General features: G+C 52.0%; 1 protein-coding gene across 1 annotated transcript in view; it reads right to left on the reverse strand.

The window, feature by feature from the left end:
• LOC119923122 (dual specificity protein phosphatase CDC14B-like) overlaps window positions 1–12,349 on the reverse strand; it is a gene marked incomplete at its 3' end in the record, with an annotated part of 41,402 nt that extends 29,053 nt beyond the window's left edge. The window contains exons 1-3 of the mRNA XM_038742653.1: window positions 12,224–12,349; window positions 7,412–7,502; window positions 3,483–3,558 (exon numbers count right to left, since the gene is read on the reverse strand). Coding sequence (XP_038598581.1) covers window positions 3,483–3,558; window positions 7,412–7,502; window positions 12,224–12,335 — 279 coding nt within the window. The remainder of the gene's footprint in view (window positions 1–3,482; window positions 3,559–7,411; window positions 7,503–12,223) is intronic.
• Window positions 12,350–18,255: the final 5,906 nt, after the last annotated feature.

An 18,255-nucleotide genomic window follows, 5' to 3' on the forward strand; every position in this document is an offset into this window, starting at 1 on the left:
GTCTCCGCTCTTTGCCTTCGTCTCAGTCGCTTTCTTTAATAATAATGGCATTTATTAAGCACTTACTATGTGCAAAGCACTGTCTAAGCGCTCTTTATCTCTCCCTGTCACCCCCTCTTTGGCTCCATCTCTGTCTCAGACTCTCAATCTTTGTCTCTCCGTCTTTCCGTCTCAGACCTCTCTCCCTGTCTCCGCTCTTTGCCTTTGTCTCTCTCAGTCTCTCTCTTCAATAATAATAATAATAATGGCATTTATTAAGCACGTACTATCTGCAAAGCACTGTGCTAAGCGCTCTTTATCTCTCCCGGTCACCCCCTCTTTGGCTCCATCTCTGTCTCAGACTCTCAATCTCTTTGTCTCTCCGTCTTTCCGTCTCAGACCTCTCTCTCTGTCTCTCCCTGTCTCTGCTCTTTGGCTTTGTCTCTGTCTCTCTCTTTAATAATGATAGTAATGATAATAATAATAATAATGGTGTTTATTAAGCACTTACTATGTGCAGAGCACTGTGCTAAGCGCTCTTTATCTCTCCCTTTCACCCCCTTTGGCTCCATCTCTGTCTCACGCTCTCAATCTGTCTCTCCGTCTTTCCTTCTCAGACCTCTCTCCGTCTCTGCTCTTTGCCTTCGTCTCTCTCAGTCTCTCTCTTTAATAATAATAATAACATTTATTAAGCACTTACTATGTGCAGAGCACTGTGCTAAGCGCTCATTATCTCTCCCTGTCACCCCCTCTTTGGCTCCATCTCTGTCTCAGACTCTCAATCTTTGTCTCTCCGTCTTTCCGTCTCAGACCTCTCTCCCTGTCTGCTCTTTACCTTCGTCTCTCTCAGTATCTCTCTTTAATAATAATAATAATAATAATGGCATTTATTAAGCACATACTATCTGCAAAGCACTGTGCTAAGTGCTCTTTATCTCTCCCGGTCACCCCCTCTTTGGCTCCATCTCTGTCTCAGACTCTCAATCTTTGTCTCTCCGTCTTTCCATCTCAGACCTCTCTCTCTGTCTCTCCCTGTCTCCGCTCTTTGCCTTCGTCTCTCTCAGTCTCTCTTTAATAATAATAATAATGGCATTTATTAAGCACTTACTATGTACAAAGCACTGTGCTAAGCGCTCTTTATCTCTCCCTGTCAGCCCCTCTTTGGCTCCATCTCTGTCTCAGACTCTCAATCTCTTTGTCTCTCCATCTTTCCATCTCAGACCTCTCTCCCTGTCTCCGCTCTTTGCCTTCATCTCTCTCAGTCTCTCTCTTTAATAATAATAATAATAATAATGGCATTTATTAAGTGCTTACTATGTGCAAAGCACTGTGCTAAGCGCTCTTTATCTCTCCCTGTCAGCCCGTTTGGCTCCATCTCTGTCTGAGACTCTCAATCTCTTTGTCTCTCTGTCTTTCTGTCTCAGACCTCTCTCCATCTCCGCTCTTCGCCTTCGTCTCTCTCAGTCTCTCTAATAGTAATAACGGCATTTATTAAGCACGTACTATGTGCAAAGCACTGTGCTAAGCGCTCTTTATCTCTCCCTGTCACCCCCTCTTTGGCTCCATCTCTGTCTCAGACTCTCAATCTCTTTGTCTTTCCGTCTCAGACCTCTCTCTGTCTCTGTCTCCACTCTTTGCCTTTGTCTCTCTCAGTCTCTTTAATAATAATAATAATAATAATAATAATAATAATAATAATAATAATGGCATTTATTAAGCACTTACTATGTGCAAAGCACCGTGCTAAGCGCTCTTTCTCTCTCCCTGTCACCCCCTCTTTGGCTCCATCTCTGCCTCAGACTCTCAATCTCTTTGTCTCTTCATCTTTCCGTCTCAGACCTCTCTCTCTGTCTCCGCTCTTTGCCTTCGTCTCTCTCAGTCCTTCTCTTTAATAATGGCATTTATTAAGCGCTTACTATGTGCAAAGCACTGTGCTAAGCGCTCTTTACCTCTCCCTGTCACCCCCTCTTTGGCTCCATCTCTGTCTCACACTCTCAATCTCTCTGTCTCCCCGTCTCTCCATCTCAGACCTCTCTCCGTCTCCGCTCTTTGCCTTCGTCTCTCTCAGTCTCTCTCTTTAATAATAATAATAATAATGGCATTTATTAAGCGCTTACTATGTGCAAAGCACTGTGCTAAGCGCTCTTTATCTCTCCCTGTCACCCCTTCTTTGGCTCCATCTCTGTCTCACGCTCTCAATCTCTTTGTCTTTCCGTCTTTCCGTCTCAGACCTCTCTCTCTGTCTCTCCCTGTCTCTGCTCTTTGCCTTCGTCTCTCTCAGTCTCTCTCTTTAATAATAATGACATTTATTAAGCACTTACTATGTGCAAAGCCCTGTGCTAAGCGCTCTTTATCTCTCCCTGTCACCCCCTCTTTGGCTCCATCTCTGTCTCAGACTCTCAATCTCTTTGTCTCTCCGTCTTTCCATCTCAGACCTCTCTCTCTCTGTCTCTCCCTGTCTCCACTCTTTGCCTTCGTCTCTCTGTCTCTCTCTTTAATAATAATGGCATTTATTAAGCGCTCACTATGTGCAAAGCACTGTGCTAAGCGCTCTATATCTCTCCGTCACCCCCTTTGGCTCCATCTCTGTCTCACACTCTCAATCTCTTTGTCTCTCCGTCTTTCCGTCTCAGACCTCTCTCTCTGTCTCTCCCTGTCTCCGCTCTTTGGCTTCATCTCTCTCTTTCATAATAATAATAATAATGGCATTTATTAAGCGCTTACTATGTGCAAAGCACTGTGCTAAGCACTCTTTATCTCTCCCTGTCACCCCCTCTTTGGCTCCATCTCTGTCTCACACTCTCAATCTTTGTCTCTCCGTCTTTCCGTCTCAGACCTCTCTCCCTGTCTCCGCTCTTTGGCTTTGTCTCTCTCAGTCTCTCTCTTTAATAATAATACTAATAATGGCATTTATTAAGCACTTACTATGTGCAAAGCACTGTGCTAAGCGCTCTATATCTCTCCATCACCCCCTTTGGCTCCATCTCTGTCTCACACTCTCAATCTCTCTGTCTCTCCGTCTCTCCATCTCAGACCTCTCTCCCTGTCTCCGCTCTATGCCTTCGTCTCTCTGTCTCTCTCTTTAATAATAATAATAATAATAATGATAATGGCATTTATTAAGCGCTTACAAGGTACAAAGCACTGTGCTAAGCGCTCTTTATCTCTCCCTCTTTGGCTCCATCTCTGTCTCAGACTTTCTCAATCTCTCTCTGTCTCAGACTCTCTTTGGCTCAGTTCCTGGCACCTGGCTGTGGGCAGGGAATGAATCTGTATTTTGTTCTACTTTCCCAAGCGCTCAGTACAGAGCCCTGCCCCCGGTAAGCGCTCAGTAAATACCACAGACCGCTGGATGACGTCGGCCTCGGCCTCCTAGTCCGCCAGCCCGACGTGGGCAGGGAACGGGCCCGCTTCTTGTCGTGCCGTCCTCTCCCGAGCGCTCAGTACAGTGCCGGGCACCGAGGAGGCGCTCAGTACGGCCCCGAACGCGAGAGCGGGCTCACCTTTAATTTTTTGTTCACCTTGCAGCAGTATCGGTAGACCATCGCCAGGTTCAGGGGGCCGAAGTCGGCGTAGAAGCTGCGGAAATCGCAAAAAATGAATGAAAATCACAACAGTGGTAGGGATTAATAATCAGAAAGGCATTTGTAAAGCGCTTACTACATGTCCAGGACTGTTCTAAGCGCTGGGGGGGGGGAAACAAGGTGATCAGTTTGTCATTATTATTCATAATCATCATCATCATCATAATGATCATAATGGTATTTGTGAAGAGTCAAGCACTGTTCTTAATAATAATAATAATAATAATAATGTTTGTTAAGCACTTACCATGTGCCCAGCACTGTTCTAAGCGCTGGGGGGGAAACAAGGTGATCAGTTTGCCTTATTATTATTCATAATCATCATCATCATCATGATCATAATGGTATTTGTGAAGTCAAGCACTGCTCTTAATAATAATAATAATAATGATGGCATTTGTTAAGCGCTTACTACATGCCCAGCACTGTTCTAAGCGCTGGGGGGGAAACAGGGTGATCAGTTTGTCTTATTATTATTCATAATCATCATCATCATCATTATGATCATAATGGTATTTGTGAAGAGTCAAGCACTGTTCTAAGATAATAATAATAATGGCATTTGTTAAGCACTTACTATGTGCCCAGCCCCTGTTCTAAGCACTGGGGGGGAAACAAGGTGATCAGTTTGTCTTATTATTATTAATAATCATCATCATCATAATGGTATTTGTGAAGAGTCGAGCACTGTTCTTAATAATAATAATAATAATAATGATGGCATTTGTTAAGCGCTTACTATGTGCCCAGCACTGTTCTAAGCGCTGGGGGGAAACAAGGTGATTGGGTTGTCTTATTATTATTCATAATCATCATCATCATCAGCATAATCATGATGGTATTTGTGAAGAGTCAAGCACTGTTCTTAATAATAATAATAATAATAATAATAATGGCATTGGTTAAGCGCTTACTATGTGCCGAGCACTGTTCTAAGCGCCGGGGGGGGGCGGGGAACAAGGTAATCAGGTTGTCTTATTATTATTCATAATAATCATCATCATCATCATTATAATGGTATTTGTGAAGAGTCAAGCACTGTTCATAATAATAATAATAATAATAATAATAATAGCATTTGTTAAGCGCTTACTATGTGCCGAGCACTGTTCTAAGCGCTGGGGGGGAAACAGGGTGATCAGTTTGTCTTATTATTATTCATAATAGTCATCATCATCATTATGATCATAATGGTATTTGTGAAGAGTCAAGCACTGTTCTAAGATAATAATAATAATAATGGCATTTGTTAAGCGCTTACTATGTGCCCAGCACTGTTCTAAGTGCCGGGGGGGGGAAACAAGGTGATCAGGTTGTCTTATTATTCATAATAATAATCATCATCGTAATCATAATGGTATTAGTGAAGAGTCAAGCACTGGTCTTAATAACAATAATGATAATGGCATTTGTTAAGTGCTTACAATGTGCCCAGCACTGTTCTAAGCGCCGGGGGGGGGAAACAAGGTGATCAGTTTGTCTTATTATTATTCATAATAATAATCATCATCATCATTATAATGGTATTTGTGAAGAGGCAAGCACTGTTCTAAGATAATAATAATAATAATAATGGCATTTGTTAAGCGCTTACTATGTGCCTAGGCCCTGTTCTAAGCGCTGGGGGGGGGAAACAAGGTGATCAGTTTGTCTTATTATTATGAATAATCATCATCATCATCATAATTATAATGGTATTTGTGAAGAGTCAAGCACTGTTCTTAATAATAATAATAATAATAATAATAATGATAATGGCATTGGTTAAGTGCTTACTATGTGCGCAGCACTGTTCTAAGCACTGGGGGGGAAAAAAGGTGATCAGTTTGTCTTATTATTATTCATAATAATCACCATCATGATGATCATGATGGTATTTGTGAAGAGTCAAGCACTGTTCTAAGATAATAATAATAATAATGGCATTGGTTAAGCGCTTACTATGTGCCCAGCACTGTTCTAAGCGCCCGGGGGGAAACAAGATGATCAGTTTGTCTTATTATTATTCATAATAACCATCATCATGATGATCATGATGGTATTTGTGAAGAGTCAAGCACTGTTCTTAATAATAATAATAATGATGGCATTTGTTAAGCGCTTACTATGTGCCGAGCACTGTTCTAAGCGCTGGGGGGGGAAACAGGGTGATCGGTTTGTCTTATTATTATTCATAATAATCATCATTATAATAATCATAATGGTATTTGTGAAGAGTCAAGCAATGTTCTTAATAATAATAATAATGGCATTTGTTAAGCGCTTACTCTGTGCCAAGCACTGTTCTAAGCGCTGGGAGGGGATACGAGGTGATGGGGTTGTCCCCCGGGGGGCTCCCGGTCTTCATCCCCATTTGACAGATGAGGAAACTGAGGCCCAGAGGATAATAATAGTAATGGTGGTATTTGTTAAGTGCTTACTACGTGCCAAGCACTGTTCTAAGCACTGAGTAGATAATAATAATAATATTTGTTAAGCGCTTACTATGTGCCAAGCACTGTTCTAAGCGCTGGGGGGAATACGAGGTGATGAGGTTGTCCCCCGGGAGGCTCACGATCTTCATCCCCATTTGACAGAGGAGGAAACTGAGGCCCAGAGAATCATAATAACAATAATAACGATGGTATTTGTGAAGCGCTTACTATGTGCCGAGCACTGTTCTAATAATAATAATAATTTTGGTATTTGTTAAGCGCTTACTGTGTGCAAAGCACTGTTCTAAGCACTGGGGAGGTTACAAGGTGATGAGGTTGTCCCACAGGGGGCTTACGCTCTTCATCCCCATTTGACAGAGGAGGAAACTGAGGCCCACAGAATCATAATAACACTAATAACGATGGATTTGTGAAGCGCTTACTATGTGCCGAGCACTGTTCTAAGCGCTGGGGGGGGGATATGAGGTGATGAGGTTGTCCCCCGGGGGGCTCACGGTCTTCATCCCCATTTGACAGAGGAGGAAACTGAGGCCTGGAGAATCATAGCAACACTAATAATAATAATAACGATGGTATTTGTGAAGCGCTTACTATGTGCCGAGCACTGTTCTGAGCGCCACGGGGGGATACGAGGTGATGAGGTTGTCCCCCGGGGGGCTCACGGTCTTCATCCCCATTTGGCAGAGGAGGGGCCCAAGGAAGGGAAATGACTCGCCCAAATCCACCCAGCTGACAAGGGGCGGAGCCGGGATTCGAACCCAGGACCTCGGACTCCCAAGCCCGGGCTCTTCCCGCTGAGCCACGCTGCTGCTTCTCTACCGGGCGGGTTTGGAGGGAGGATGGCGACAGAATCGCCGTGGCTCCGTGGAAAGAGCCCGGGCTTTGGAGTCCGAGGTCCTGGGTTCAAATTCCGGCTCCGCCAATTGCCAGCTGGGCGGCTTCGGGCGAGTCACTTCACTTCTCCGGGCCTCAGTGACCTCATCTGGAAAATGGGGATTAAGATTGTGAGCCCCACGTGGGGCAACTTGATCGCTTTGTATCCCCCCAGCGCTTAGAAGTGCTTTGCACAGAGTAAGCGCTTAACAAATGCCATCATTATTGTTATCATTATTTCCGTTACTCCGGGGGATGCTGGGAGGGATCGTGGGGGGACTCCACAGCACCTGTATATATGTTTGTACATATTTATCACTCTATTTATTTTACTTGTACCTATCTATTCCATTTATTTTATTCTGTTAATGTGTTCGGTTTTGTCGTCCGTCTCCCCCTCCTAGACCGTGAGCCCACTGTTGGGTGGGGACTGTCTCTATGTGTTGCCCACTTGGACTTCCCAAGCGCTCAGTACAGTGCTGTGCACACAGGAAGCGCTCAATAAATACGATTGATTGATTGATCGATTGATCGACTCACTTCTCGTAGACCAGCTCGTCGTCGACACAGAAGTAGTGCGCGCTGGCCGAGGCCTTGGGCTTCTGACCCAGGATGGCGAAGCCGAGGCGATCTGCGAGGGAGAGAGGCGGGATTAGAACCCAGGTCCTCCGGACTCCCACCCCCGGCCCCTTTCTTCTAGGCCGCCCTCCTTCTGACAGTCGTGATATTTGATAGACGCTTACCATTTCTAGACTGTGAGCCCACTGTTGGGTAGGGACCATCTCTATCTGTTGCCGATTTGTACTTCCCAAGCGCTTAGTACAGTGCTCTGCCCACAGGAAGCGCTCAGTAAATACGACTGAATGACTATATCTGTAATTCTACTTATTTTGATGGTGGTGACACCTGTCTCCTTGTTATGTTTCGTCGTCCGTCTCCCCCTTCTAGACCGTTGTCGGGTAGGGACCGTCTCTAGATGTTGCCGACTTGGACGTCCCAAGCGCTTAGTACAGTGCTCTGCACACAGGAAGCGCTCAGTAAATACGACTGAATGACTATATCTGTAATTCTGTTTATTCTGATGGGGCTGACACCTGTCTCTTTGTTATGTTTTGTTGTCCCCTTCTAGACCGTGAGCCCGCTGTCGGGTAGGGACCGTCTCTATCTGTTGCCGACTTGGACGTCCCAAGCGCTTAGTACAGTGCTCTGCACACAGGAGGCGCTCAATAAATACGACTGAATGAATGGCGATGGTGACTGATGGTGGCGACAGGAGGGGCGGGACCGGAAGTGAGGGGGAGGTGCTAAAGGGGGCGTGGCCGGGGAGGGGCGGGACCGGAAGTGAGGGGGAGGAGCGACACAGGGGCGTGGCCAGGGGGAGGGGCAGGACCGGAAGTGAGGGGGAGGAGCTACTCGGGGCGTGGCCAGAGGGGAGGAGCAGGACCGGAAGTGAGGGGGAGGGGCTAAAGGGGCGTGGCTAAGGTGCAAGGGTCGGCCAGAAGTGAGGGGAGGAGTGGGCGTGGCTAGGAGGGAGGGGCGGGGCAGGAAGCAAAGGGGGAGGAGCTACATGGGGCGGGGCCGGGACGGAGGGCAGGACCGGAGATGAGGGGTGGGGCTAAAGGGGCAGGACCGGAAGTGAGGGGACAGAGGAATGGGTGGGGTGCAGAAGTGGGCGTGGCTAGCATGGAGGGGGCGGGGCCGGAAGTGAGGGGGAGGAGCTACACGGGGCGTGGCTGGGGGGAGGGCAGGGCCTCCTGGAGCAGGAATGAAGGGGAGTGGCTGGGGTGGGGGGGTGACCGGAAGTGAGAGGTGGGGGGAAGAGGGCGGGGCCGGAAAGTGAGGGGGGGGGGGGTGAAGGGGCGTGGCTACGGTGGGAGGGGTGACCAGAAGTGAGGGGAGGGGGGAGGGGGCGTGGCTAGGGGGGAGGGGCGTGGCTAGGGGGGAGGGGCGGGACTGGCAGCATGGGGGAGGAGCTACGTGGGGCGGGGCTAGAACGGAGGGCGGGGGTGAGGGGTGGGGCTGAAGGGGCAGGACCGGAAGCGAGGGGACAGAGGAATGGGTGGGGCGGGGAAGTGGGCGTGGCTAGCATGGTGTGGGTGTGGCTGCCATGGAAGGGGCGGGACCGGAAGTGAGGGGAGGAGCTACACGGGGCGTGGCTAGGGTGGGGGGGGTTGACCAGAAGTGAGAGGCAGGGAAAGTGGGCGGGGCCGGAAAGTGAGGGGGTGGGTAGAAGGGGCGTGGCTACGGTGGGAGGGGTGACCAGATGTGAGGGAGGGGGGAGGGGGCGTGGCTAGGATGGAGGGGCGGGACCGGAAGTGAGGGGGAGGAGCTACACGGGGTGGGGCTAGGATGGAGGGCAGGACTGGAAGTGAGGGGTGGGGCTAAAGGGGCAGGACCGGAAGTGAGGGGACAGAGGAATGGGCGGGGTGGGGAAGTGGGTGTGGCTAGCATGGAGGGGGCGGGACCGGAAGTGAGGGGAGGGGCTACACGGGGCGTGGCTGGGGGGAGGGCAGGGCCGGAAGTGGGGAGCGCAGGTGAAGGGGCGTGGCCGGGGTGGGGGGGTTGACCGGAAGTGAGAGGCGGGGGAAGTGGGCGGGGCCGGAAGTGAGGGGGTGGGGATGAAGGGGCGTGGCTACCGTGGGAGGGGTGACCAGACGTGAGGGGGGAGTGGGCGTGGATAGGACGGAGGGGTGGGACCGGAAGAGAGGGGGGAGGAGCTACATGGGGCGGGGCTAGGATGGAGGGCAGGACCGGAGGTGAGGGGTGGGGCTAAAGGGGCAGGACCGGAAGTGAGGGGACAGAGGACTGGGTGGGGTGGGAAAATGGGCGTGGTTAGCATGGAGGGGGTGGGACCGGAAGTGCGGGGAGAGATTTATGGGGCGTGGCTGGGGGGAGGGCAGGGCCGGAAGTGGGGAGCACGGGTGAAGGGGCGTGGCCGGGGTGGGGGGGGTTGACCGGAAGTGAGAGGCGGAAAGTGGGCAGGGATAGGGTGCAGGGGCGGGACCGGAAGTGAGGGGGAGAAGCTACGTGGGGCGTGGTTAGAGTGGAGGCTGGGCCGGAAGTGAGTGGGCGGGGCTGAAATGGAGGGGGCTGCCCGGAAGTGAGGGGTTAGAAAAACGGGGCGGGGCAAAAGGAGGAGGGGGCGGGGCCTGAGGGGGTGAAGCTAGGAGTGTGGGGAGGTTTGGAAAAGGGGCGGGGCTAGGTGTGGGCGGGGCTAAAGGGGCGCGGCTGGGACCAAGGAGCAGGGCCAATGAGGGTGGAGCTAGGAACTTGGGGCGGGGCTAAGGGGGCCAAGCCGGATGTGAGGGGCGGGGCTAAGGGGGGCAGGGTGTGAGGAGAGAAGTGGAAATGGGGCGTGGCTAACTGTGGGCGGGGCTAAGGGGGCGTGGCCGGGACCGAGGAGCAGGGCCAATGAGGGTGGAGCTAGGAACCCGGGGGGCGGGGCTAAAGGGGCCAAGCCGGATGTGAGGGGCTGGGCTAAGGGGGACAGGGGCTGGGACGGAGGACTGGGGCCAATGAGGGCGGGGCTAGGAGCGTGGGGCGGGGCAGAGCGTGAGAAGTGGAGCTGAAGGGGGTTGGGGCCGGAAACGGGGCGGATCTAGAGGAGGCAGGGTGAAAGAGGGCGGGACCGGAAGTTGGGGGGGCTGAGGAGAGCTAAAGTGGGTGGGGCTAGAGCATGGGGCAGAACCGGAAGGGAGGGGGCGGGGCTAAATGGGGTGGGGCTAAGAGTGTGTGGGGGAGACTAAGGGAGTGGGTGGGATCAGAAGAGAGGGGCGGAGCTGAAGGAGGCGTGGCTAGGATGGTACGGGTGGGGCTAAAGGGGCGGGGCCGGAAGAGGGGGCGGGGCCGAAGGGGCGTGGCTAGCCGTGCGTGGCCGGGGTTTAGAGGGCAGGACCGGAAATGATGGGCAGAACCGAAAGCGAGGGGCAGCACTAGACAAGGGGGCGTGGCTAGGACTGTCTGGGCGGGGCCGTAAGTGGGGGTGGAGCTAAAGGGGGCGTGGCTAGGAGCGCACAGGCGGGGCTAAGAGGGCGGGACCGGAAATGGTGGGCGGAGCCGGAGGGGCGGGGCTAGGGGTGAGGGACGGGAAGTGGGGCAGAGCTAGGGAAGGGGGCGTGGCTAGGCGTGCGGGGGCGGGGCCGGAGCTAGAGGGGGCGTGGCTAGGAGTGCGCGGGCGGGGCCGGTAGTGAGGGGCGTGGCTAAAGGGGGCGAGTCTAGGAGTGTGGGGGGGAGGCTAAGGGGGCGGGACCATAAGGGGGCGGAGCCGAAGGGGGATGGCTAGGAGTGCACGGGTGGGGCTGAAGGGGCGGGGCCGGAAGAGGGGGCGGAGCCGAAGGGGCGGGGCTAGCCGTGTGCGGGCGGAGCTGAGAGGGCGGGACCGGAAGTGAGGGGCGGAGCCGACGGGGGCGGGGCGAAGGGGGGCGGGACCGGAAGCGAGGGGCAGCACTAAGGAAGGGGGCGTGGCCAGGAGCGCATTGGCAAGGAAGTGGGGGGCGGAGCTCAAGGGGGCGGGGCTAGGAGTGTGCAGGCAGGGCTGAGAGGATGGGACCGGAAATGATGGGCGGAGCCGACGGGGGCGGGGCTAAGGAGGGGCCGGAAGCGAGGGGCAGCAATAAAGGAGGGGGCGGGGCTAGGAGTGCGTGGGCGGGGCTAAGAGGGCGGGACGAAAAAAGATTGGCGGAGACGAAGGGGCGGGGCTAAGGGGGCGGGACCGGGAGCGAGGGGCAGCGCTACAGAAGGGGGCGTGGCTAGGAGCGGGCGGGGCCGGACGTGAGGGGCGGAGCTAAAGGGGGCGTGGCCAGGCGTTCGCGGGCGGGGCCGGAGCTCAATGGGGCATGGCCAGGAGTGCGCGGCCGGGGCCGGAAGTGAGGGGCGGAGCTAAAGGGGGCGTGGCTATGAGCGGGCGGAGCCGGGCGTGAGGGGCGGAGCTAAAGGGGGATGTGGCCAGGCGTGCACGGGCCGGAGCTAAAGGGGGCGTGGCTAGGAGTGCGCGGGCGGGGCCGGAAGTGAAGGGCGGAGCTAAAGGGGGCGTGGTCAGGCGTGCGCGGCCGGGGCCGGAGCTAAGGGGGGCGTGGCTAGGAGTGCGCGGGCGGGGCCGGAAGTGAGGGACGGGGCTAAAGGGGGCGTGGCCATGAACGCACGTGCGGGGTCGGAAATGAGGGGCGGAGCTAAAGGGGGCGTGGCCATGAGTGTGTGGGCGGGGCTAACGGGGTGGGCCGGAAGTGAGGGTCGGGGCTAAAGGGGGCATGGCCGGATGTGAGGGGCGGAGCCAAAGGGGCGTGGCTAGGAGCAAGAGGGCGGGGCTAAGGGGGCGGAGCTAGGAGCGTGGGGGGCGTGTCCGGCGGGTCTGACCGGTGACGCTGACGGCGAAGTCAGGCCTGCGGGGCTTGGGGTCCGGGCGGCTCTTCTTGGCGGGCAGCGCGGGTCCGCGGGCGGTCCGGACGCGCTCGCTCTTCCGCTTCATGGCGGCGGCGGCGGCTCCAGGATCGGTCCGGTCCGGTCCGGTCCCGGCGGCCCCTCCCCCCCTCCGGCCCCGCGGACGGGGGGCGGGGCCCGGGGAACGGTCGCCCGCCAGGCCCCTCAGCCCGCGGGGAGGACGCCGGGCCCCGCCCCCTCGGCCGGGGACTACTGCGCACGCGCAAGCGCAGGGGGGCGTGGCCGCGGGGCGGGGCTACTGCGGTCTCTGCTCTCCTATTGGCCGCAGCCCCGCCGGGTCCCGCCCCTTTCTACTGGGGACTACTGCGCACGCGCGGGTGGGGGGAGGCGTGGTCCGGGAGGCGGGGATAGCGGTCTCTGAGCGCTCCTATTGGTCTCAGCCCCGCCCCCTTCTGGAGCGGGCTACTGCGCACGCGCGAGCGAGGGGAGGCGTGGCCACTTCTCTGTGCTCTCCTTTTGGCCGCAGCCCGCCGGGTCCCGCCCCTTTCTGGCGGTGATACTGCGCACGCGCGGGCCGAGGGACGGGGGAGGTGTGACGGGGGGTGGTGATAGCGGTCTCTGAGCGCTCCTATTGGCCGCAGCCCCGCCCCCTTCAAGTGCGGGCTACTGCGCACGCGCGAGCGCTGGGAGGCGTGGCTGGAGGGCTGGGGAACTACTCTCTCTGCTCTCCTATTGGCCGCAGCCTCGCCGGGTCCCGCCCCTTTTTGGCGGTGCTACTGCGCACGCGCGGGCGGTGGGAAGGGGAGGCGTGACCAGGGGGCGGGGATAGCGGTCCCTGACCTTTCCTATTGGTCGCAGCCCCGCCCCCTTCTCAACTGGCTACTGCGCACGCGCGAGCGAGGGGGAGGTGTGGCTGGAGGGCGGGGTTACCACTCTGCGCTCTCCTATCGGCAGCAGCCCCGCCCCTTTCTGGCGGTGCTACTGCGCACGCGCGGGTGGGGGGAGGCGGGGTTAGCGGTCTCTGAGCGCTCCTATTGGCCGCAGCCCCGCCCCCTTCTGGAGCGGGTTACTGCGCACACGCGAGCTTGGGGAGGCGTGGCCGCAGGGCGGGGCTACCGCTCTCTGTGCTCTCCTATTGGCCGCAGCCCCGCCGGGTCCCGCCCCTTTCTGGCCGGGACTACTGCGCAGGCGCGGGTGGGTGGGGAGGTGTGGATAGCGGTCTCTGAGCACTCCTATTGGTCGCAGCCCTGCCCTTTTTGGAGCGGGCTACTGCGCACGCGCGAGCGAGGGGACGCGCGGCTGAAGGGTGGGGCTACCACTCCGTGCTCTCATATTGGCCGCAGCCCCGCCCCTTTCTGGCAGGGGCTACTGCGCATGCGCGGCTTGGGGGGGGGCGTGATGGGGAGCGTGGATAGCGGCCTCTGAGCGCTCCTATTGGTCGCAGCCCCGCCCCCTTCCTGAGCGGACTACTGCGCACGCGCGAGCGCGGGGAGGCGTGGCCGGAGGGCGGGGCTACTACTCTCTTTGCTTTCCTATTGGCCGCAGCCCCGCTGGGTCCCGCCCCTTTCAGGCGGGGACTACTGCGCACGCGCCTTGTCATTACCTCGTCTTTCCCCCTCAGCGTTTAGAACAGTGCTAGGCATATAGTAAGCGCTTAACAAATACCATCATTATCATCATCATCATCATTATTATTATTTTCCGGGCCTCAGTTTCCTCCTCTGTCAAATGGGGATGAAGACCAGGAGCTCCCGGGGGGACAACCTCATCACCTTGTCTCTCCCCCAGCGCTTAGAACAGTGCGTGGGTGCTTCACAAATACCATTATTATTATTATTATATTACTGTTACAACGATATCATATTATAATATTATTACAATAATATTATAATATGATATAATATAATTTATTATATTATTATGTTATATATTATAATATACTAATATACATCATACATTACTACATGCCTGGCATGTACTACATGCTACTAATGTACTAATATACATGTACTAATATACATCATACATTACTACATGCTTGGCATGTAGTAAGCGCTTAACAAATACAATTATTATTATTATTTGTATTATTATATTATTGTCACAATAATTTTATAATATTATTATATTATAATCTTATTACAATAATACTATATTATAATATTATATAATTTATTATACTATTATGTTATATATTATCATATACATTACTACATGCTTGGCATGTAGTAAGTGCTTAACAAATACCATTATTATTATTGTCTTATATTATTGTCACAATCATTATATTATAATATTATTGCAATAATATTATATTATAATATTATATTATATAATTTATTATATTATTATGTTTATTATAATATACATTACACATTACTTACTACGTGCTTGGCATGTAGTAAGCGCTCAATCAATCAATCATATTTATTGAGCGCTTACTATGTGCAAAGCACTGTACTAAGCGCTTGGGAAGTACAAATTGGCAACCTATAGAGACAGTCCCTACCCAACATTGGGCTCACAGTCTAAAACAAGCTTAACAAATACCATTATTATTATTTGTATTGTTATATGATTGTTACAATAATATTATATTATCATATTATTACAGTAATATAACATGATAATATAATATTATATGAATTATTTTATTGGTATATTATACATTATATAATATTATTATTGTTATTAATAACGGAGCCTGATCTTTTGGGGGGCCCATGACTTCATGGCCCCATTCCTCCCAGCTCTTCATCTGGAACATTCATTCACTCATTCAACATCCTATTTATTGAGCGCTCACTGTGTGCAGAGCACTGTACGCGGCCTATATTCGACTTCACAAAACCCAGCTCTCCCCCGTCCCCTGAGGGAACGAGGACTAAACAGAGATAAATCTACTTATCAGCAAAGCAATTAGTAATAACAAGAAGAAATTAATTCATTAATTAATTCAATTCTATTTATTGAGCGCTTCCTGTGTGCGGAGCGCTGTACTAAGCGCTTGGGAAGGCCAAGTCGGCAACATCTAGAGACGGTCCCTACCCAACAGTGGGCTCACAGTCTAGAGGTCTTCATCCCCATTTGACAGAGGAGGAAACTGAGGCCCGGAAAATAATAATAATAATAATGATGATGATGATAATGATGGTGTTTGTTAAATAACTAATAGGGTAGTAATAATGTTGGCATTTGTTAAGCGCTTACTATGAGCCAAGCACTGTTCTAAGCGCTGGATAAGCACCATAATGGTGTTTGTTAAGCGCTTACTATGTGCCAAGCACTGTACTAAGCGCTGTGGGGGGGGATACAAGGTGATGAGGTTGTCCCCCGGGGGGCTCCCGGTCTTCATCCCCATTTGACAGAGGAGGAAACTGAGGCCCAGAGAATAACAGTAATAGTGGTGGTATTTGTTAAGCGCTTCTTCTGTGCCGAGCACTGTACTAAGCGCTGTGGGGGGGGGGGGGTACAAGGTGATGAGGTTGTCCCCCGGGGGGCTCACGGTCTTCATCCCCATTTGACAGAGGAGGAAACTGAGGCCCAGAGAGACAAGGTGATGAGGTTGTCCCCCAGGGGGGCTCCCGGTCTTCATCCCCATTGGATAGAGGAGGAAACTGAGGCCCAGAGAATAATAATAATAATAATAATGATGATGGTATTTGGGAAGCGCTTACCATGTGCCAAGGCCGAGGTCACCCAGCGTGACTCAGTGGAAAGAGCCCGGGCTTTGGAGTCAGAGGTCAGGGGTTCGAATCCCGGCTCCACCACAAGTCTGCTGTGTGACCTTGGGCAGGTCACTTAACTTCTCTGAGCCTCAGTTCCCTCATCTGTAAAAATGGGGATTAAGACTGGGAGCCCCCCGGGGGACAACTTGATCACATTGTATTCCCCCCCCAGCGCTTAGAACAGTGCTTTGCACATAGTAAGCGCTTAACAAATGCCATTATTATTATTATTATTATCATTATTAAGTCACTTCACTTCTCTGGGCCTCAGTTCCCTCATCTGTAAAATGGGGATTAAAACTGTGAGCCCCCCGGGGGACAACCTCATCACCTTGTAATCTCCCCAGTGCTTACAACAGTGCTTGGCACATCATAGTAAGCGCTTAATAAATGCCATCATTATTATCATTATTATTATTATTATTATTACCCAGCGGACAACTGGCGGAGCCGGGATTCGAACCCACCACCTCGGGCTCCCACGCCCGGCCTCTTCCCACTGAGCCACCCTGCTTCTTCTGCTGTTGCTGTAATAACAGTAACAGATGATAAATAATTAATAATAAGGCAAGAACAATCAAAAGGATTAATGATCTATAAGGGAGCATGTACTAAACACTGAATTTCATTCTCTGCAAAGCGATAATGACAACCGTGAGCCCGTGGTTGGGTAGGGATTGTCTCTCTCTGTTGCCCAGTTGGGCTTCCCAAGCGCTTAGTACAGTGCTCTGCACACAGGAAGCGCCCAATAAATACGATTGGAATGATAATAATATTAATAATAATAATAATAATATTAATAATAATACCAATAATGACCAGAAGAGAGGAGGAGGCCAGAGGGAGCCGCTAGATGGCGCTGTTTGCTCGACTTGCTTTTCTGCTTCTACTGAGCAGAAAAAAATATCCTTTATAATAATAATAATAATAATAGTAATAGTAATATAATGATAATAATGGCATTTCTTAAGCGCTTACTAGGTGCCAAGCACTGTTCTAAGCGCTGGGGGAGAGACAAGGTGATGAGGTTGTCGCCTGGGGGGCTCCCGGTCTTCACCCCCATTTGACAGAGGAGGAAACTGAGGCCCAGAGAATGATAATAATTATAATAATGATAATAATAATAATAATAATAATAGTATTTGTTAAGCCCTAGCTAGGTGCCAAGCACTGTTCTAAGCGCTGGGGGAGAGACAAGGTGATGAGGTTGTCCCCCGGGGGGCTCCCGGTCTTCATCCCCATTTGACAGAGGAGGGAACTGAGGCCCAGAGAATAGTAATAATAATAATAATTATTATTATTATTATTATAATATTTGTTAAGCGCTAGCTATGTGCCAAGCACTGTTCTAAGCGCTGGGGGAGAGACAAGGTGATGAGGTTGTCCCCCGGGGTGCTCACGGTCTTCATCCCCATTTGACAGAGGAGGGAACTGAGGCCCAGAAAATATATTAATAATAATAATAATAATAATAATAATAATAATAGTATTTGTTAAGCACTTACTCTGTGCCAAGCACTGTTCTAAACGCTGGGGGGGATATAAGGTGATGAGGTTGTCCCCCGGGGGGCTCACGGTCTTCATCCCCATTTGACAGAGGAGGGAACTGAGGCCCAGAAAATATATTAAAAATAATAATAATAATAATAATAATAATAATAGTATTTGTTAAGCACTTACTATGTGCCAAGCACTGTTCTAAACGCTGGGGGGGATATAAGGTGATGAGGTTGTCCCCCGGGGGGCTCACGGTCTTCATCCCCATTTGACAGAGGAGGGAACTGAGGCCCAGAGAAGAATAATAATGACAATAATAATATTTGTTAAGTGCTTACTGTGTGCCAAGCACTGTTCTAAACGCTGGGGGGGGGGGGATATAAGGTGATGAGGTTGTCCCCCGGGGGGTCCCAGTCTTCATCCCCATTTGACAGAGGAGGGAACTGAGGCACAGAGAATAATAATGATAATAATAATGGTATTTGTTAAGCACTTACTGTGTGCCAAGCACTGTACTAAGCGCTGGGGGGGGATACAAGGTGATGGGGTTGTCCCCCGGGGGGCTCCCGGTGAGCTGGCACTGACCATCAGACCCCCCTGACTGTCCCCTGCCCATCTCAGCGCTTAGTACATTCATTCAATCGTATTTATTGAGCGTTTACTGTGTGCAGAGCACTGTACTAAGTGCCTAACACACAATAAGCACTTAATAAATACCATTATCATCATTATTATCATCTCTGACCGTCCCCCAGTGACCTGGCACTGACCACCAGACACCCC

Source organism: Tachyglossus aculeatus, unplaced genomic scaffold (assembly GCF_015852505.1).
Source record: "Tachyglossus aculeatus isolate mTacAcu1 unplaced genomic scaffold, mTacAcu1.pri scaffold_145_arrow_ctg1, whole genome shotgun sequence".
In the NCBI taxonomy this organism is placed as follows: domain Eukaryota; kingdom Metazoa; phylum Chordata; class Mammalia; order Monotremata; family Tachyglossidae; genus Tachyglossus; species Tachyglossus aculeatus.